The following is a 20,860-nucleotide window of genomic DNA, read 5'->3' as shown; positions in this document are numbered from 1 at the left end:
GACAAATGCCATAAATGTAAGTGATAATGTACAAATAACAGGTGTAACTCACCAAGGGTGGTATGAGTAGTATACTGTATAAACAAGTAACTGGGTTTTTATCTGAATGTCAGGGGAAGAGCTGGACTTACCCGACAGTGACGACAGTGACACAAAGAGCTCGGATGGTAACTCTAGCATTTCCTTTACCCCACCCATGAGTCAGTATCACTGAGATTCTTCATTACATCACACTTCTCCATAGCCATTGAGGCTGCCACTATTTAGGTATTTCAGTTGATGTTTCATCTACACAAAAGAAAGTATGTGGTTGTGTGCTTTGTGCGCTGTTGTTTGTGCCAAGTATCCCTCTTTCACTTACATGCTTTTTAAAAAAAAAATCTGGATGGCTGTTCAATGAGATTCCACAGTTTTGTGAATCTTCATCATCATCATCATCATCATCATCATCATCATCATCATCATCATCATCTACAGAACAGCAGGTTCCATTTCTTGAGGTGCTCAATAGCGTAAGCTCACAATAAACTAAAATGCAATCATGTTGAGTTTGTGTGGGTTTGTACCATTGTGTCTCAGATATTTTCTATTATTACAGCATTCTAATAACACTCCTGTCATTCCATCCCATTTCTTCACCAGCAGCTCAGGAGAAGGCACTCGTGCCATTAAATGTGCCATATATCTCCTCTTTTCTACAGATGCAGACGAGGAGCACAGCACTCATGAAAGTTCAGCCACCTCCCTTGTAGCCAGTGCTGCAGCTGCCTCCACGCCTGATGCACACTAACCACTCTTTCATTTCTCAACAAGGACTCCATCTGCTGGGCAACGCTCTCACTCCTGCACAATGGCACCATCTGGTTGCTGCTTTGAACTTATTTTTTAATTTTTTTGTTTTTGTTTTTTTTGTTTCTTAGTTTTATTTTGGAAATTGACTTTCCAAAGGTTTTTTACTTATTTTTTAATTATAACTTTATAATTTAAATCCTTGTATTGCTTAATACTCTTCTGCTTTTGCTGGAATATTTGTACGGTTCAATTGTTAGGCTCAATATTCCAATGAGACCCAAAAAGGGCTGCAGCATGGGAGAGCTTGGCCTAGAGTTAACCCAGTACAGGGTCATATTTGCCCATTGGGTGTTGCCATAGAGGCACAGAAAGTCTATTAGCACTGGAGCCGGTGGAGAGCATATGGCAGTATGGGCATCATGGAATCCCCTCCCAGCTGAGCTCTCCCTAGAGATGATGTACTCACACGTATACGTATGTACACACACAAACACACACACACACACACACACACACACACACACACACACACACACACACATACGTGAACACATAGCCGACTGGCATGCCTATAAAGCTACAGGTGTTGCAGAGCTGTCCAGACATTACCAGAGATGGGTACATGCACACACACAACCTAGCACTGACACACAGCCAGCTGAAATGCTCTTCCTGTGACAGAACCCAGAGCTAAATGCACATCTGTGTGGAAAAACAAGCTGAAGAATGTCCGCTCGCATTTGTTATGTTGTTATTGTCTGTATGAAACTACCCAGTTGATTTGCATCATGTCCTGTAGAATATGCTGATCAGGACTTCACTAGCTCTACAGCAGTATTAGTAAATGTGCGTTCTTGGAAACGCTTTTATTTACTGCACATGTTCGCTGATTGATGTGACCTCTGATTTCATGTGTCTGATGAAACATTAGATTGTGTCTGTTGCTTTGCTCATAGAACATTTTTTTGCTGTTGTATATCTTTACTTGCCAGTAAATTAGTTCTAAGTGCTTACATTGTTATAAATTCAGTGTGAAAATTTTAAGAAAGTGTAAATCTGATAGGTGCCATTTGGGTGACATTTCTACTGTGCCAAAATAATATAGATTTGTGTGGTACAATATATACCTGTGAACATAAAAATTAAAAAATGGAGGATAAATATTTTAATATATAAAGCAGGGCAGTCAAACCTCATAATCTACTGACCAAACACGTGGCCATGTGTCCATTTCTCCAGTATGGTAAGCTGCATTTGTAAATCTAGACACTGTTCAAGCCACAATGCCATCTTAGGTACGACACGGCTCTATGCCTCACTGTTAAAAATATCAGTTGATTGGAACTTGTAATATAGTACCTGTACTTTCTGATTTGAACAGTCATATGGATTTTTCAAGCGTTCTGTAAATATTTACTGTATATAAATAAGAACATTTTTATTTCTAACCGGCTGTGTACAGATACAGACAGTAGATTTATGCCTGCAATCAGCAGTGAACATTCGACTTATTACGATGTGGAAGGTCAGCATCATTATAAGTTCACCAAGTTATTTTGATTAAAGTGTATTATAGAAGGTATAACATTTTTTTATTTTTCTTATGTCTGGAGTTGCTGCTCCAGCTGTTCTCAGACTGTTTTATCTTACAAATGATTAAATTAAATAAAAATCATACCACTTCCTTTGATGCACTTAATTAAATTCTTAAAGTATATGAGCCACCACAACATCTCCTAGATAGATATTCCCAAGCCATAAGTATTTTGTATTAAAAATTGAAATTCTAACATTCCTTATGTACTAATATTTTGGCTTGATACCATACAGAGATTATTCTTTAACAGGAACAAATTTCAAAGTGCAAATGCTAATGGTGAATGTAATCAAAAGCACATGCTCACTGTGCTGCACATCAAGACTTGAGAAAAATCCCACCAGAAATATTAAATAACATCTTTTAATTTCTTTTATACCATTTTATATGTTAAATGGTCAACAAGCGCACTGTGTTTAAATTGTTATTGCTGCCGTTACCAAAGAGACAAATAGATTTATTTTGTAGATTAATCCTTTGTTCCTTAGCACAACCCGTGTGAGCAGAAAAAGAGTCATGAGATTTTGTGCAATTTGTTTTTATGAGGTTTATTATGCTTAACAATAATTACTGCCTTAAATTCAATTTATTGTACTACTGATGTGTGATTATTCAAAACCTCAATGTAGTATCAGGTTGGTTTTTTTTTTCAAGATTTTGTTTTCTGACAAGAATGTATGCTAATTATCAGTCCTTGTATGCCAATCATTATTTGTATGGATTGTGTGTTATGAATCTTTTTTCTATTAATGTAGTGTTCAGTGGAAACTCAGCAATCATGAGCTGCTTCCAACATCAGCTTCTTCTGTCTCTGACTGTCTGCAAAATTACTGTTTTAAGTGATGTAGTAAGCATATATCAAATAGTTATTCATCATTATGCTGATATTAAATTTAAGTGACTTAATTTTTTCACATATCTTGTCACCAGCAAGTTCAATAGTCTGATTACAGAGCATTAGGCATGACATTATAACCTGCTAACTAAAGTACTGTACAAAGGTATTAGGCACATCTGGAGAAAGTCTGTGATGCAAAGTTTCTTTCATAATAATTTCATTTTTAAAATAACATATAAAATTAAACACTAAACAGAAGATACAAAAATAAATCAACATTTTGATCTGACCACTCCATTTATTATGAAAATCTTAAAATTCTCTTAGGTTGAGCAGATCCATAGGAAGATGGTTGGTTGCCATTCAGGAGTTCAGAATGGGTCTTCACTCAGAATCCATGGTCCATGACTCTTTTGTAGACTTGTCACTTTTTTTTTTCCAGAAAAGTGGTCTAAAATCCTCCTTCCTTTAATGATACACAATTTTAAATTCTATTTTTTTGGAAAAAAAGCATCTTCTTCTGATGCACTAATTGCCAAGAATATAAAATAAACAAAAACTAAGACTGCCTGCAAAGCCTTTGCACAATACTGTAAAAACATGCCTAGTGCTGCTGATAAAATCCAAATAGTTGTGAGAATTCTATTTTCTTTTGACATTAAAGGTCACTCTGAGCGTACTATTGCCCTCAGGGGTGAGATGCCCGACAGACCTGTTAACTGCATCTGTTTGCTTAGTAACCCTTAGTAACTCACCTTATCAGCAGTCAGCTGTGACATGAAGTGTGCAGTGAAATATACTCCATAGAACATAGGAGTAAATATGGTACAGTGACATATTGCCTTAATTTTTTTTTTTGTTGTTGTTGTTTGTTTTGTTTTTTGATGTCTTTTTGCTCATTTATAAAAGCAAACTGCCAGGTGTTTAGATTAGTTATGTCCGTCAATGTCTATGTTTCTGTCATGGCATTGTGTGGGTTTCATTCACTTCTCTGGAATTTGTACTGACAAAATGTATATAGGTGTAATATTATTATTAATAATAATAATAATAATAATAATAATAATAATAATAATAATAATTTCTTACTGATAGAAGTGAAGCGTGAACTCATAGATGCAGATTTGTCAGATCAGATGCAGATAAGTAGCAGATTTGTTTAAGAGAAGTTTAGTAAGCAGCTCAGTGCCGTCCCCTGCAGGTTGTCTTATGTACCGCATCATAAGCAATGTGAACGCTAATGAAAATGTTTTAATCACGTCGTTGTTTTTTTAAGTTCAGTTTTGTGCACCCTTTTTAAAGCATAAGCCATAAAATGATATAATTGTATGTATCCTTTGCAAGTTTGACATATTGAAATTCCACACTAATGTCCTGTTCAAACCTTTTTTTTTTCAAGTAGGGGGAAACAATCACAAACCAAGAGAGACACATGGTGGTGCGATCCTGTTTGTTTCAGATGCTCCATTATTGCACTGTTGTGCCAATAAATCTAAACTCAAAGGGCTCAGATGACGACTCTGTGTTTTTATTTTAGCTCCATTCCAGCCTAAGATGTGTATCTTAACATGTGGCAATACAGAAATCCTGATCAATACCATGGCTCTCAAGCTAACAGCTGGATCTTTTGTCTTGCAGGTGAGAGGCCGCGGTACCTGATCCGCTTCAATAAGAAGCCCAGCTACTGTGCCAGTTCCTACTCACTGCCCCGAGAGAATCGAGCAGAGAGCAAGCTCACTGATGCCCGGAGCAGAGCCATGCATCTCCAGTGTATATCACTTCGCCGTGGGAGGTGACAAACCACCAAGCAGCAGGGACCACACACTCTTTACAGCATTCCCATATTCACAAAGCCATAATAATAATTATTATATATATATATTGTACAAACAAGACACAATATTTAGGCCACCAAATATTCTTTTTGTTACAATATTCAGAATAAACAAAACTGTTCAATAAAACAAGTTTGCAGAAATTTGTAAACATGTGAAATATCAAATTAACCACATACATGTCTCAGACATTAACACACACAGAGCAAATAACAATAACAGTAACAGCAACATTTTCACAGTCTAAAAATACAGCTACTTCTTTGTCTCCTTTTCTTCATCTTCCAAGTGAATCAGACGTGTTTCTCCTTTCATTAACCTTACCCCTGGTGAACAAAGAACCATCACATTACAGAACGTTTGTTACAATTCTGTAAGAGATTAATGAAGATGATATTTTTAACAAATGGAATCATGAAAACAAGCAAACAGACATCTACCTGGTATGAGAGGAGGGGAGTTGAGCACAGGCGTGTCTTTCCTGCGTGGTTTCTTTTGTCCCAGTTCTTCTTGCTGATTGTCATCAGAGCTTCTGACCTTCTGACTGTCCATCTCGGTGTTCTCATCTGTATGGACACAGCAAGAGTGTTTTAGGACAGTATACAGAAGTTTGACAAAAATTCCCTCCACACCCAGAGACAAGGGTTTGTGTGTGAGAAGCAGCACACCATCTGTCATGTCCTTTGTTGTTCTCAATTGATACATCTCCCGTTCTAGCATCAACCTCACAATGCTCAGATTTCTCCTAAAATACTCAGTAATAAAAGCGGACGTAGGACACACACACACAGAGAGAGAGAGAGAGAGAGAGAGAGAGAGAGAGAGAGAGAGAGAGAGAGAGAGAGAGAGAGAGAGAGAGAGAGAGAGATATTTAGGGCTACTTACAGGGATGTTCCTGCTTGTTTAGTCTGTGCTCGGCTGTCTTTGAGAGTGACCTCACACAGCCTGTAGACATGCTGGCAGTCTGCTCACATATCATATAACAGCTTACTCTCTCACTGCACCCACATCCATTATTTAGGCCACAATCACTACCATGCACTCGCACATACAACACTTTGAATGCAGTGCGGTTTTTAGTCAAAACTTAAAACATTTAAAGGTCAGCGTAATTCTAACTTAATGTAGTTTATTAAGTAAAAACATGTTATCTCTTCACAACATAGAAAAAAAACTAATGGAATAGTTATATAATCAAGTTGCTATGCAAATTGGTAATTAAAACACTAAACACACTGATTAGTTTGTTTAGAAAAGATTAATGACTAAAGAAAACATATCATGTAACATATTCTCATATCATAGTAGTATTTTCTGAAAAAGAAAGAAAAATCATAAAAAGATATGTGCCAATTAAAGAGGGCATAATGTGACACTTACCCCAGTGCTGCAGAGAGCTAGAGATACAAAGAGTGGAAGTTCACATCAAAGTGAAGACGGTTTATGTACCGAAGAGGAGGGGCACACTATATTAGAGCCAGTTGTCACGACGACTGAATATCTTATGATGCCCCATGTATGAACATCAAAGGGTCTCTAATGAACCTATTTCAACAGTTTTAATGATTTTTTCCAACATGTTAAGCAGAGTGGACCTTTGCCTCATAAAGAGAAGGATGTACAGGGAGCATACCATAAATGAAGAAAGGATCGGAGTGACGTGAGGTGAAAAAATAGAAAGAAAAAAGAAAATATGTATATATTTTAATTTTGATATTGATGTATGCAATTCCAGTTAATAATTTGCATATATAATACTTTTTATTATTATTATTATTATTATTATTATTATTATTATTATTAAATAAATAAATAAATAATCAAATTATACACCCATGATAATAATATTAAAATAGCAATAATAAGAGCTTAGAGAAGATAAATATAATGTCTATGTTTCATAGTGATTGACTAAGTGGCACCAGTGTTTGTAGAGTATGAAACACAGTGACAGCTTTGATGTCACTGCTGATGAGATGTGAACCGTATTTACTCCACTTCAGTGAAGTGTGTGTCTGTGCAGGTTTGAAGGGGCTTTGAATATCATCTTATAATAAATGAGAAGTTTTGAAATCGTTAAAACAAAACCACTTATAATATATCCTGCATAACAAACAAACAATAATCATCTGAAAATATTTCTTTTATCATTTTTATTGGTGTTTTCAAACTATACATACACTATATATGTTTTCACTTAAACATGTTATCACCAAAATATTTTAGAATATAAATTAATAATAAAAATATACATCTTGACTTTAAAAAAATAAAGAAAGTATCAAAATGTATCAAAAAATAATATAAAGATCATCTTACACCTCTATTCTGTGCACTTTGCTCCTCTAACATTTAAAAGTCTTTATTTTGGGGCTCAAGAGCAGATACAGGCCATGAGAACAGTGCAAGAAGCAAGAAGCAGGTCAGGACCAGAATAGGCTCAGCACAATAAGCTTGGCAAAACAAAACTCTTGTTAGGTTGCTACTAAACATAATGGGAACAGGAAACGGCCAAGATACATGTATCAAAATAAATAAGAACAAAAATCAGTGACAAAATAAAAACAGGTGAGTTCAGAAAGGACACATACGGGAAACAGGAAATGAAATAACAGGGCGGAGGCAGGACATGAATTATAACAAAGACAATTAGCAAAGTAAACAAACAGAACAGAAACACAAATCAAACACACATGGAGATGCTTTGGTGCTACTGGTATTTGTGGGATTTGTGACAATTGTTCTCTGCTTCATATATCTGTTTGCTTGTATCTCCTTATTTTTAAGTTGCTTACTTGGATAAAAGCATCTGCTAAATGTATAAATGTAAATGAATAAATGTTATTACAATACCACAACACCATAGATGTCTGTAAATCTTTTTACATTGACTGATTTTATTAGTCTTGAATTCAAGACATACATAAATATTTTCAATTAATTTGAGTAAAAATATTGAGCTTAAAAAATATTTTAGTGAAAAATATAATAACACATCAAAATACTACATCAAGATTTATTTATCCTCCTCACTCTCCTTGATGTTGGAGAACTGAAAAGAAACATAAAAAGCTATAACAATCTTTATAGCATGTTTACTCAAAAACAGAATTTAGTATTTTCCTTAACCTTTAAAATGTCAAATAATTATTCAAGTTAAATTATTAAAATGATTTCATTTAAAGCCAAACTAATTGCAAATATTTTACAGAACACAAAACAGCAAAGCATTTATTTTACTATATTACTTTTATTTTACTAATACTTACTTCTTACTCCAGCGAATCATTGTTGATGGATCCATCCTTTAACTGGAAGAAAAAGAGCAATGAAACAATATTTGTAATGCTCAATAATAACTCATAATATTAAAGATTTGGAAATGGAAGTAAATACATACACTTCTGATAAATCCTACAAAGTCCAACTTGTCAGCCTTTTGAATTAGCCTTGTGTCATCTGTGAGTTGTGTAGACAGACATGACTCAGGGCTGTCTGTCAGCAAGGTGCACTGAATGGCCACACTTTTTTTGGAGATGTGTCCCGGTTGCGGTGTAAACCTCAGCTGAGTGCACAGGTGGGACTGCTCATCCAAAAGTCTGCTCATTTTCTACAAAACAATAATAATGCACAATAATGCATTGCATTTAAAAAGTTAGTAGTATAAATTGGGGCGATGATATATTCACAGTTAAACCTCTGTTCTTATGATCAAGCTCTCTTAAAGGTGGCTCTTATAACACCTTTATATACAAAATCTCTAGTCTGCCAGACGTGTTGAACCTTGAGCGTTAAGATGCTAAAATGCGATGTGAAAAATCAAGTATTTATGCGAAGAGACTAATTACATAGTGATGTGTACTACAAACTTTTATACAGTTTAAGATAATACACATCACTTTATATAGTTTATACAGTGTTGTTAACAGAGCTCAAAATATGAGTTGATACCCAGTACTGAGCTGACATGAACATCCTCACAAGAAAAAACTGACCCTTTTCAAGCTTCTGTTGCCAAGCGATGTGAGACACTAACAGCATGATGGACAGCATACGTTAAGACAATCTGTATCCTATCATCACATGCAGAATGTGTGTCATGTCTTTTAACAATACCTCAATGAGATCTGCTACAAATCCAGCCATTCTTTCTTGGTACAGATACTCATTACATCCATTTTATATTCATATGTCATTATCTAAAGATTAAATAAGCTGGATTAATGAAAAAGAGCTGGATACCATTTTCATGTTGTCATCATAAGCCTGAACCAGCTCATTGAGCTGTTGTTCTAGCATTTCAGATTCCTGCTTGACAGCTGTTCTCAGCTTCAGAATGTCCTGCAACTCTGCCCTGTGCAAGAGAAAAACACAGTCAACACCTAATGACAATCTTAGATATCTATATTTTTTGATATAGAATGTCAACAGTTCCCAACTTCCTGAACATGAAAATAAGCAGTAAAATCCTGATGTCAGTGACCTATTTGCCCTTTGCTGTGACCATGACTCTGTATGGATAAATTTGATATTTACTAACTTTATTTCCTGATTACAGTGATAACCCCATATAAATCTTACAAACATTCAACTACTTCTTGTGGAGATATTGATTTTATGAGAATCTCTTAAACATAATGCCTCCCTTGTCTAGTGGCAGAGACATATAAACATACATATACTGTAGAGTCTCTATATACAATAGCTGGCAGTATGTAGAACAAACAACCAATTTATAAACTGAGTAGCAAGGACTCCAAAACATTCTAATTATTGTGTTATGTAATTCCCATGAATTGAGCTGATTCAATAAAGGGGAGGAAATATTAAAAAGAAAAGGGCCTAAAAAGCTTATTTTGCCATTGTTACATTGGTCTTTAATTTTAATCACAAATAGGATAAAAATTATTATATATGTGACATCAGGACAAATAGAGGAAACCTTCTATTTCTAATTACTCACAGACATTACAACTTGATTATATTGTTATTAATTGCATTTCACATTAAGAAACAAAACAAATGGTAAGAATGTTATCATCTAATATAAAACGAATATAGTATACCTGTTGTCTCACACTGTATTACTTGTTACCTAAATAAAACCTTTTAATTCCATATGCTTGTATTTAATGTCACTAGTACAAAAGGCTATAAGAATATTGACAATTACTGTAATGCAGAAAGTATACAGACCAACCTGTGTTCATCAGAGAAAGAACTATTTACAGTCTCCTGTTCCTCCTCAAGCCTCTCCTCGAGCTCTGTCAACATCTTCCGAAATTTCCACATACATCTCATCATGCTTATCAATTCATCCATGGAATACTGCAGAAACAAAGATAAAGCAGTACAATGTGTCAGCCACTTGAGTCCTCAGCTCTTTGTGTGCTAGCAACGAATATGTGTTTGAATGTGTTTATTGGTGAAGTGGTCAACAATCTCCACTCCCTTGCATCACACATGCAAATAAGCTATTCAAATGAAAATCTTTTCCATTTATGAAAGCCAGCCCTTAACCCTTTTAATCAACACTTGGCCATGTCTAGTTTACTCTGGATGTATAACATAGCATACAATTTGCTTATTTTAACACCATGGTAAAGACTATCTATCTATCTATCTATCTATCTATCTATCGATCGATCTATCTATCTATCAGAAGTGAAAAAATTTACATTTTTACCAATTTAAACTTCATCTAGCATTGAGTTATGAGTGACTCACAGGGAGGCTAGAGGTTGGGTTTAGATGTTCTGGACTGCCAGAGTACTGTTTCTCGCTGATCTTATTCTGGCAGCAGCATTGCTGTTTGTGCCGACAGGAACCACAGCTCTGAACTCCTGACCAAAGTGCTGCCGCCCACCGTGTGTCCTCCTCATAAGACCGGGCTTTGTCGAGAGAGTATGATCCCTTGAAGGTCTCTTGAGAGAGCCATGGTTTCAATAATGTGTGTTCCATTGTTGTAGTAGTGTTTGTGCTTTGTGCTTTGTCTGAGATATTAGCCACATCTGAGTTTAAATGATCCCTGCTCTCTCTTCTGAGGTGAGAATCACTGGTAGGACTATGTCCTGCTGGTGAGTTGTGGCTGATGCTGCCTCTCAAAGAACTCTGGGAGGCCAAGCTCGAGCACATTTGCACTGAGACAGAACGACCATAGTATCCTATTGTAGTGGATGGGACATTGTTTTCTGTACCTGCTTTTGGGTCTGTGGAAGAAGAATCTGTTTTATACACAGAAACATCCGATTTCCATATTTTCGTCTGTGAATCCCTGTCCACAACCACATCACCAGATGGACTTAAGTTATTTTGAAATTTTTCACTTTCATTAAAACTTTCACCATAGTCATGTAGAACTGGTGAATCCATTTGTAATGTGGTATTTTGTACAGCATTGGCATTGTTGTCATGTAGACCTGGTGAGTCTTCCTGTATTATTGTACTTTCTCCCACGCAGTTGCCAACAACGTCCTTCTGCAAAACTTTTTTATTTACCAAACAATCTGTTATATCAGTGTCCTGTAAGTGGCTCTTCGTAGTGTAATCTACACTTGTTATCATCCTATTATGTGCTGGTCCCATTTCTCCATTAATATTTGAGTCTATTGAAGAGAATTCAGTCTGTTTCAGCGATTTATCAGGATCCTGGGTATATGGAGGATGGATCTCTTGGTCCATACTCTTCTGTGGGCTTTCTGTACTATCCCCTGACATGGCATTCAGCACCTGTATCATACACAATAAGATATGGAACAGATATTTCCATTTAATTATAAGAAAACTTTTTGAACTGTGCAAAAATAGTTTATTCCTAGAACAAACCTCTTTTTTCCATATCTGCAAATGTATTTGCAGTAGTCAGTCCTACCTTCATGAGCTCAGGCCCAGGGTTGGGGTAAGCAGGAACAAAAGGTTCCTCCAAAAATCCACTGCTGTCAGACTGACAGCTATTTGTCCTCACTCGAGTAAGGTATGCCCGCACGTTACTACCTACACAAATCACAATAACATTGGTTATTGTTGATCACGTACTCCATTTCATACTATGGACCTCTTTTAACACCACATTAAAGCATTAAACATAAATAAACACAAGGAATTAGTTTTTCTATAAACACAAAGCAGACTTTACATCACTAAAGGATGGACCTGATAAAAACTATTACAAAAAGGTCAGTGCACATACCTGGCTGATCAGCAGTGCCAGTGCAGATTCCTCCTATGCTTCCCTCATCAAAGCTCTGAATCTGAAGACAGAAAACAAATAAAATTAATTAGAATAATTCTAGCATTTGTTCTGATAAATATCTCATCACCCTCACATACTTTTGTTAATGATGTGTTACAATCTGGCACTTTACAACAGAAATCCTGTTAATGGGCTAATTTGAGTGTTTTTGGTGGATGTTTGAACTTCATCAAGGGCATGTTAATTAGCTCAAAAGCTGAGTCAGGTGACTTGATAAAATGCAGTTCATGGGGTATAAGGATTAAGGAACACTTTGGATTAGGAAGAGAAAAACATTTTGTTGAATGGCTTAATAATTGATGCTAGATGGGAAACTGGAGCAGTCATTAGAAAACAAATTTTCAAGGGAGCCCAAATAAGAGTAAAATGGAATCATACAACAAAAAATGAAAATACAGACGTTACCTCTTCTAGTTCGAAAGACTCTGCTGGCATTCCTGTGCCCGCTTTTGCAGAGGAGATGACTGACGTAACATTTTTCAGTTCTTTACCGCCCCTTGGACTGCTGCTCTTAAACTGAGAGATAGACGTAGTCTCAGTGGGTTCAGCTCCTTCTGAGATTAAGGTCTGTTCCTCTACCAGAGGACTAAGACTACCACGTTTCAGAGGGATTCTTTTGTCAATAGGAAGATCTCCAGGCAGCTCTGGACTGGATGGTTGGCCTGCTAATGAAGGGGAGAGTGGCCGCTCGTCTCTGTATTTAGTCAGTCGGCTAAGTGACTTCTTGGAGGCATTCCGGAAGAGCATGCCAACCCGTTTCCTCCTCACCCTGGCTTCTTCCGAGAGTTCGACAGGTTTCTGAGCACCTGAACTGGCACCTCCAACCAAGGAACTGAAGGCTGTAGTGACCTGCTGTAGGACCTCTATCTGTCTAAACCGATCTGCATATGAGGAAGAGAAATTTTTAAGCAGCACTCTAACAGGCACCAGGAATCGGGCCTTCACCACATGGCAGTTATCCAGAAAATGAACAGACTACATTTCACTCTGCTGCAGGACAACAAAAACAACAAAATGAGTTAATCTCTAATAAGATTCAGTATTGCTCACTTTTGACATCTGGATTCTCTATATCTATGCGGTTCTGCTGAGCCTCCAAAAAGACCTTGAGGTTGATGCCACGGGCCTGGGACTGATGGTTTATAAAACGGGCTGGGATCTTCACTGTGATGTCAGGCTCTTCAGCACCAAAGCCCAGATCCAATAGCAACTCCTCTGGATCATCCTGCCAGAGGTTCAGGACATCCATGGCACTAGAAAAGTAGCAGTACTGAGAGTTTGGATCGAAAAATACACCAGAGTCAAGAAACATTGACTAAGTGAATGAAGGAAAGCTACCTTGGTGGTCCAGAATGACCTGTAATTCCTGATGTCAAGCTGTTCCAGGCAGAGGTCAGAGGAGGTCTTTCAGGATATGAACTGATGTGTGAACAGACCATTATAATACATTAGAAAATTTAGGCCAAACTTGAAAGTGCTTAGTGCTCACCTGAAACCACCACACATTGGAACCCTAAATCCTGTTTCCAATCCCACCCTGTTTTCCACATCGCATATCTTTCCCAGCAAACCTCATGCAAACCAATGCAGTCTGTACATTTGCATGGGAAATATAAGGCACTGTCCCAATTCATACCAACGTCACAAACATCACATGACCTTTAGGCACATCCCTTTTTGCTCATGTGTCACATCCTGGGACATCACTACAGCAGGGACTCCCAGTACTGCTTAAAGTGCAAACCTGCTGTACTAATTTTAGTGCTCTCCCCGAACTGCCACACCCATTAAACCCCATTCAGTCACGTGTTAAAGCAGAGAAATCTCTACAGTATAGTTCTTAGCATACTCACAAATTGAGAAACAAATTCAAATTAAACATAAATAATAATAATGAATGATTGGGAATTTAATGAATGCTAGTTTTATAAACAAGGGCCTGCTATAAGAAGCTGAAATATTTTACTAGATAACAATATTCATCTGAGCCTTAAACAAATTGAAACAGATTAAAACAGGCCAGGAGTAAAGTACATATACACTGCACTATAAATAAATAATTCCTAAGTAGAAATGAAACTGTCAAATGCATGCTATTTAGACTTCTTTAAAAAACAATTATTTTCTTTTATCACATTCCTACTTATATTCTGCTTAAAAGGAAAACAAGAGAAAAGAACATCTTACCTGAGAAATCCTTGCACAGTATTTTTACAGCTTAAAGATTCTGTTTTGGAAACAGGCAAAAAAGAGACTGTTATCCTCAACTACATTAAAACAAACCAAGAAACCCAGTGTCTGTTTGGTGTCATTTACATTATGGCAGTACAGTAGCTATATTAGGTAAGAGTTCTCTTCTTGGTACTTTCATTTGGCTGTATGCTTACATTGCACCATCAAGAACTTTCCTTCAGCTTGCTCCCTTTGGCATTATGTCAGGGACAAAGTGAGCCTCGGTGTCTTCTCATAAGAGTATCTTTAATGCAGGCCTATCCTATTATGCCGCCTCTTCTTCTGCCAAAGCATTAGCTGTGTTTGATTCTGTGGAGCACTGGCAATCTGTTCCATTCAGGGTTTTCTTTGCCTTTCTAAGACATATGATTTTCTTAACTGCCATTTTAAAACCACTGGTCCAGATCCATTAATAATGATGTGTTTGATAGCAGACAAAGAAGCCAGAAAGATGTACAAAGTTTTACAGTACGCATTTCTGTTAGTGGAAATGCAGCCCTAACAAATCTGAAACATATATCTTAACAGATAAATATACATGGAACGTCAAACAACTATAGTATGTAGCATTGAGTATATAGCAATAGTATGTAGCAATCAAGTCCAAGAATACTAGTTACAGAGAAGAAAACAATTTTGCTATTTAATCTGAACAAGAAGCAACAGAGCTATGCAAAAACCCAAAACTTTAACTTAATGCTCCCAGTCACTCAATCGCAAAACTGCATTCCTTTTCTATTCTATTTTTTTTTTGAGTTACTGAATAATTCACAGCAACTACTCCAATAAATAACACTTAAATAGCACAAATGAAACTTTACCCACAATGCCATCTCAAAGTGATGCCAATAGCTTTTTGGGTTAGCTGTTACAAAATCTCAGTGGTGTTGGCATATTTGTGGTTTCAGAGCTGGTACGAGTTGTAGCTGTTCTATCCCTGTGAGAGAGGCTTGTTGACGTTTACTAGGAAGGAAAATATCTTTAGTCTGTTAATTTCATCCTGCATCTTTCTTACCTTATTATGTCCCTTCCTTGTGCGATTTTATGAGGAGCACCTAGAGCAGCTATGGTGATTCTTTACTTGCACAGACACACAGAGCTAAATGCTTGACTCAGACAGAGGTGACAGACAGCAGAGTACTGGTGTGTCTCACACCATGATGGTGTTTAAACAAGAACAGTGTGCTAGTTCTTGCCAAACTAACAGAGTTCCTCGGTACAGTTAAACATCCAGTCAGGGCAAAGAGAGAGGCTTAATGCTGTATCCCTGAGCCAATCCTCCATATTCCACATGCCCCAGTGTTGTGCCAATACATTTCACTGTAATCTAAATAAGCCAGGATCGGAATGAGGTTTGCTCTGTGTGTGTCAGAGCATGAGAGCAAAAATAATGAATAGAAATAATAACTTTGAGCACTTTGGTGATAAATCAAAGGTATGTTTAAAACTAAATGTCCTATTTCAGGATAGTACTTTTATTTCAACTTGTCCTCAAAGCCTGAAAAATTCTAAATGGAGCAATGGGTTTACCTTTTGAAAACAGTGCTACGTTATCTTCAGACATGCCAGTCTCCTTCAGATCCTGTGCTATAAGCAAAGTGGCATTGTTTATTTAACAGCATATACAAAATCAATTACAGTGTAAACTAACAGTCAGAGACTCCCCAAGTCATCAATTTAAGTACAACCCCATCTTAGCTTAGCTGCTCAACTGCAACAGGTTTAAAATCAATGAGCTTACCTCTTCAGTTGCATATTTTTTTTATCTCTCACATTACCAAGCAATACATCATTACTATCACTGACTATACTGATCTCATATGTGTTTAGTGCAATAATCCTCAATAGATTGAATTGCTGTGAAAACTTTCCAGTCGAGAGATGTTCCAGCCCAGGACTACTTTGCATGTTGTTTGACTGGATCAGGCATGCAGAGCCACTGCCCATTAAGTGGCGTCTTAAAATGGCTAGAATCAGTTCCCAAGGGAAAATGCGAACATGCCATCTGTAATGTTCTTTTAACCAAAGATACCTAAATATAACAGAATTTCAATATCACAACATTCATTTTCAATTAAATGGGCAGATGTTAAGAATTTACAATAACATTCAATATATTCCCATTCCAAGACAACACTTTAGACACTGTTAAGAGATGTCTGAGGAGTCAGTTAAAAATTTTTAATGTCTGTCTTACCTGTGTATTCCTGGACTCTCATTTGTTTAGCATCTTTACTAAAAAAAATAAAATATTTTAATACTGTACAGCCATTGTGCATTTTACACAAATACATTTTAGACTCAAAACAGTTAGGTGAATCAATACTTACTTAATAATGTGAATATTCCACTGATTAATGCTGTCCTGATTATACCTTTCTGTAAAATAACAGAAAAGTAAACTAGCTAAATATTACTGTAATACTCAACGCTCTCCCAGTTTACATTTATTATACAGTATACAAAGTTATTAGAATAACTCAGTCTGTTTTATGTAAGGACACTTTAATCATTGGTTTATTACTGTACATGACCATCCCCATCATTCATAATTTACAAAGGTATTACAATAAGCATAATTCTTATTACACCAAGTCTGTCAAGCTGCCATTATATCATCCTACCTGTAACAGCCCTGGTGATTGGCTGAGTACTTGTTACGTCACCAATCTCACTCCATCTGGTTCTAGATGCCAGTAGCCTTGCTCTTTTGTCACCCACATGATCATCATCCATTTCTGTAATTACAAAATCCAACTGTTTAAAACATGTTTAAAACTTTATAACAACAGATGGTGTTTGTAATCCAGCTAACAACTTGCAACCAACCCCAAAATGATGGGTAAACACAGAGTGATTGAGTCCAGGTCACAAACCAGCCTTTCCTTCCTTACTTAGTATGGTTGTAGTTTCCTGCCGCAATGTTTACCAGGATTGAGCAGAGTACCTGGAGATTCTTCTGCAGAAAACACTGGCCAGAACAAAAATATAAATGATTGTTCCATATAATTTTACCTTTAGGCTACAAAGATTTTGACTTAGAGTATAGCAGTAACAGCCATTCTCATAATTATAATATTACATATCAATTTACATAATAACAACACACATTAATGAACTAAGTAACAACCCTTCCTGGTTGGAAGTACGTTTTTCAGCACAAAAAAAACCCCCCCAAAAAAAGTGCAGCCTGTAAGATACTCCAGGTCCGAGTTTGGGCACCTAGTCACTGTGAAGCAGTAAAGTATTTCTGACTGGTCACTTTCTTCCTTTGAAAAAAATTAAATATTGCTACCCTTATGGGAGTGATCTCTTCCAGGATGCCAGTGTCCCCATCTAAAGGTACAAGGGCTTCCTAAAGTGATTGATGATTATGAAAATGATGTAAATCACATGTTATGGCCTTCACAGTTACTATCCAACCTGATCATTAAAATGTCAACATCTATAGAGACAGACAGACAGACAGACAGACAGACAGACAAATATACAGATAGATAGATAGATAGATAGATAGATAGATAGATAGATAGATAGAGACTTTATTGATTCCAATCGAAATTGCATTGTTACAGCAGTAGTTACAGATAAACATACATTACAAAATAGCATCATATATATAAAATCATATATTATCAAATACTAAACATGCCTATGGTCATTAAAGTGTCTCCTCCTTCTGTTTATCTAAACCAGCGACGTTTATGAAAAGGTTTAAAATAATAATAATAATAATAATAATAATAATAATAATAATAATAATAATAATAATAATAATAATACACGATGAGTTACAACACATGAAAGAAATAAACAGATCAGTAATAATAATAAGAAAAAGTAATAATAATATATTCCTGTATATTAGCACTGTGTCGGTCACCTACAGTATTATTAGGTCATAAAGTCAGGTTGATGTATTTAGTAACAGTTTAAACCGGATTCAACACATTGCTTTAAAGTTTCCACGTGATTTAAGCTTTAGCAGACTTTATTTATGTGTCATTCACATTTGGCGCACATTAAATAGACGTGTATTTACTACATTTACGACTAAAACGTTGTAATTCTTTTATCCTTTTCCTTTAAGCTTGACTAAGCCGAAGTACTAATAGAGACAGACAACATTCTCACTCTGGTAAAGATTCCAGGACAACGTTAACTCACCTTAACTCGTATCCATATATTTCTCCTGCAGGTTTGCGTTAAAGCCTATAGGGTTATGTTACGGTTATTTGACTTCCGGCTTCAGGTTGTCTAATTTGGTCTCGTGCCCACATGTCAGAACTTTATTCAAATAACTAACCAAAGACGTCATTAGACGAGCGCGCGCGCGCTTATTCATGGCACAAAGGAAACTTCTAGACAAAAGAAAAACCAAAACAGGATCATAATGTGTGATTTAGAGGTATCTCTGGTTTACCATCATTCATACCCAGGATGTGAAAATGTTAAGTAATGTAATTACTTTTTTCGTGACCGGGCTGTAGAACAAAAAGAAGGTATTTCGGGAAATATGATGCGCTTTGTTGTGCAGGTTTGTGACAGCAGATGGCGATAAAAGACCACTGGGAAATTTAGGGGGATTTGATAAACCTCACACACACACACACACACACACACACGCACACAGACGTATACATACAGTACATATACATACATATACTGTATATATTAGACACATACAGTATATATAATATCTACTATCTATAATCTACTATAAAGAAAAAATAGTTATTATAAAGTATATTCTTGTTGGACCGTTAAATATACTTTACAGTACAACAGTACAACATTAGTGCTGTCCTAGCTAAAAACTTATATATATTGAAGGTAAAATTATATATATAAAAAAAAAAGATCAGGTATCACCTATTTCAGGTACCACCCCAGCAACAATAAAATAGACAGTTTAGTACCTTGTCTTGTCTAAATGTTTACCTGGCTTAAATTCCAGCTGTGCCCTTGAGAAAAGGACATACTGGCCAGTCGAACCAACCACAGTCCAACCTTCTGTTTATTAGGGCCCGGTTTTCTGAACAAAAATATATCCTACATTCAGATATAAAACAAGAATTCACTGTCATTGTATTGCAATCTAAGGCCAGGTGTAAGATCATAAGATTGCAATAATATAATATATAACACCAGCATCTAACACAAAGTACCCTTTCTCTCCAAACCATATGTGAAGAAAACAAAAGCACAGAATAATTAAGCAGCATTGGCTGGAATTTGTTTATAATGGTACACATTCTTGACGCGACATGAATATTTGAACAGCCAGCAACTGCTAATTTAATCATTCAACATCTGTTACAGTTACTCCAGCTTCCACATCAAGCTTTGTCTAAAGGCATTAAGCTTTGAGAGAGAGAGCCTTACTGTGTAAAAAAGGCCTGCACCTATGGGAATTAAACATGTTTTTCTCTATATTTGACATTTTCTGTTTATTCAAATAATTCACTTGTCTAATTTATAAAAGATACACACAATTTTCTATATATGCAGGTTACTTTTTTGCATTTACTTTTTTTACCAGCACATATGTATTCTTGTAGTGTATTTTTTTTTTCAAGTTGATATGTCTATTTCATATCTTGAGTCCATATCATGTGTGACTATGTGTGGGATTGAAGCCCATTTGTGCCCAATTGTCAAGGATCTGTGCAACAAGAAGGTGGTGGCAGTTTTGAGCGCACTGTTGTGTTCTTGCTGGTTTTGGACAGGACTGGCTACAGCCTGTCTGTGGGTGGCATGCACAGAGCCTGGCGAGGCTGTTGGGTGGTCACAGGGTCCAGACCATGACTAATCCAGACCCCAACCAGGCTGACCAGATGGGGCCATCAGATTGGCTGCGAAGAGAAGCAGGCCAAAATTTCAGTAGAGGCAATAACAAATACACTGCAACGGCAATGTGACTATTATGTAACTTTCTTTGTACGATATATTGTAGGTACTATACACATGTCACAATGGGCATGATCACACACAAGCAAACAGAGTCTTCAAAATGAATATGTTTCCATTCTTGAGAGTCTCAGCTGCCTTAAATAACAATTATGATCACTGTGTCTACAGGTACCCTGTACATATCTGTTTAAGATCTGCTAAGATCTGTCTTTTTACTGGAGTGTGCTATGCACGAGTAGATTAACCAAGCTATCAGTGGGCAGGCTGGGAGCTACATTGCCAGAGCCTTGTTTTCCACTGAATTCACAGGACCCACAGAGAGAAGGAGAGTGGAGATGAAATTAGGGCTTAAGTGGGGACAGCTGCCTGCTGAAACCAAGGACATTTAGGCCTGTTCCTGA

At 36.5% G+C, this 20,860-nt stretch overlaps 3 protein-coding genes across 8 annotated transcripts in view; 1 reads left to right on the top strand and 2 right to left on the bottom strand.

The window, feature by feature from the left end:
- pde1ca (phosphodiesterase 1C, calmodulin-dependent a) overlaps positions 1 to 5,154 on the top strand; it is a 42,819-nt gene extending 37,665 nt beyond the window's left edge. The window contains exon 16 of one of the 2 annotated variants that reach the window (XM_060870058.1): positions 4,866 to 5,154. In XM_060870058.1, coding sequence (XP_060726041.1) covers positions 4,866 to 5,023 — 158 coding nt within the window. In that variant the 3' untranslated portion in view covers positions 5,024 to 5,154. Of the gene's footprint in view, positions 1 to 701; positions 4,738 to 4,865 lie in introns of those variants that run through there. The other variant, XM_060870059.1, reaches the window with a different exon arrangement.
- A 103-nt stretch (positions 5,155 to 5,257) lies between these two features.
- On the bottom strand, positions 5,258 to 6,480 carry ppp1r17 (protein phosphatase 1 regulatory subunit 17). Of its 4 annotated transcripts, XM_060870063.1 has the most exons (4): positions 6,443 to 6,480; positions 5,948 to 6,026; positions 5,503 to 5,628; positions 5,258 to 5,388 (listed from the first exon to the last, which is right to left on the bottom strand). In XM_060870063.1, exons 2-4 carry the CDS (start codon positions 6,015 to 6,017, stop codon positions 5,318 to 5,320), a joined length of 267 nt encoding a protein of 88 aa, XP_060726046.1. In that variant the 5' UTR covers positions 6,018 to 6,026; positions 6,443 to 6,480; the 3' UTR covers positions 5,258 to 5,317. The 4 variants fall into 4 exon arrangements, with proteins under 4 accessions (XP_060726046.1, XP_060726045.1, XP_060726047.1 ...); XM_060870062.1 differs by lacking the exon at positions 6,443 to 6,480 and having other exon boundaries at positions 5,948 to 6,291; XM_060870064.1 differs by lacking the exons at positions 5,948 to 6,026; positions 6,443 to 6,480 and adding an exon at positions 5,731 to 5,847.
- Positions 6,481 to 7,206: 726 nt separating this feature from the next.
- On the bottom strand, positions 7,207 to 18,958 carry itprid1 (ITPR interacting domain containing 1). 2 transcript variants are annotated; one of them, XM_060870056.1, is made up of 18 exons: positions 18,714 to 18,958; positions 17,376 to 17,517; positions 17,171 to 17,284; positions 16,877 to 16,925; positions 16,744 to 16,781; positions 16,077 to 16,133; positions 14,502 to 14,541; positions 13,653 to 13,733; positions 13,365 to 13,567; positions 12,720 to 13,195; positions 12,252 to 12,312; positions 11,934 to 12,055; positions 10,790 to 11,791; positions 10,263 to 10,390; positions 9,305 to 9,416; positions 8,463 to 8,672; positions 8,332 to 8,373; positions 7,207 to 8,114 (listed from the first exon to the last, which is right to left on the bottom strand). In XM_060870056.1, exons 3-17 carry the CDS (start codon positions 17,280 to 17,282, stop codon positions 8,335 to 8,337), a joined length of 2,730 nt encoding a protein of 909 aa, XP_060726039.1. In that variant the 5' UTR covers positions 17,283 to 17,284; positions 17,376 to 17,517; positions 18,714 to 18,958; the 3' UTR covers positions 7,207 to 8,114; positions 8,332 to 8,334. The 2 variants fall into 2 exon arrangements, with proteins under 2 accessions (XP_060726039.1, XP_060726040.1); XM_060870057.1 differs by lacking the exons at positions 16,077 to 16,133; positions 16,744 to 16,781; positions 16,877 to 16,925; ... (1 more) ...; positions 17,376 to 17,517; positions 18,714 to 18,958 and adding an exon at positions 15,562 to 15,819.
- Positions 18,959 to 20,860: the final 1,902 nt, after the last annotated feature.

Source organism: Tachysurus vachellii, chromosome 5 (assembly GCF_030014155.1).
Source record: "Tachysurus vachellii isolate PV-2020 chromosome 5, HZAU_Pvac_v1, whole genome shotgun sequence".
In the NCBI taxonomy this organism is placed as follows: domain Eukaryota; kingdom Metazoa; phylum Chordata; class Actinopteri; order Siluriformes; family Bagridae; genus Tachysurus; species Tachysurus vachellii.
This window is presented reverse-complemented; position numbering and strand designations above follow the sequence as displayed.

Bases quoted from the DNA above. Each gene is read 5' to 3' on its own strand.
- ppp1r17 (XM_060870061.1), bottom strand. From the start codon at position 5,782: ATGCTAGAACGGGAGATGTATCAATTGAGAACAACAAAGGACATGACA. The intron at 5,389-5,502 runs GTAGATGTCTGT...TTTGTTCACCAG, and splicing joins CTCCCCTCCTCTCATACCAG to GGGTAAGGTTAATGAAAGGA.
- itprid1 (XM_060870056.1), bottom strand. From the start codon at position 17,282: ATGGATGATGATCATGTGGGTGACAAAAGAGCAAGGCTACTGGCATCT. The intron at 13,568-13,652 runs GTAGCTTTCCTT...CTACTTTTCTAG, and splicing joins GGTCATTCTGGACCACCAAG to TGCCATGGATGTCCTGAACC. The intron at 8,673-9,304 runs GTATCCAGCTCT...ATTGTTTTGTAG, and splicing joins ATGATGACAACATGAAAATG to AAAATGAGCAGACTTTTGGA.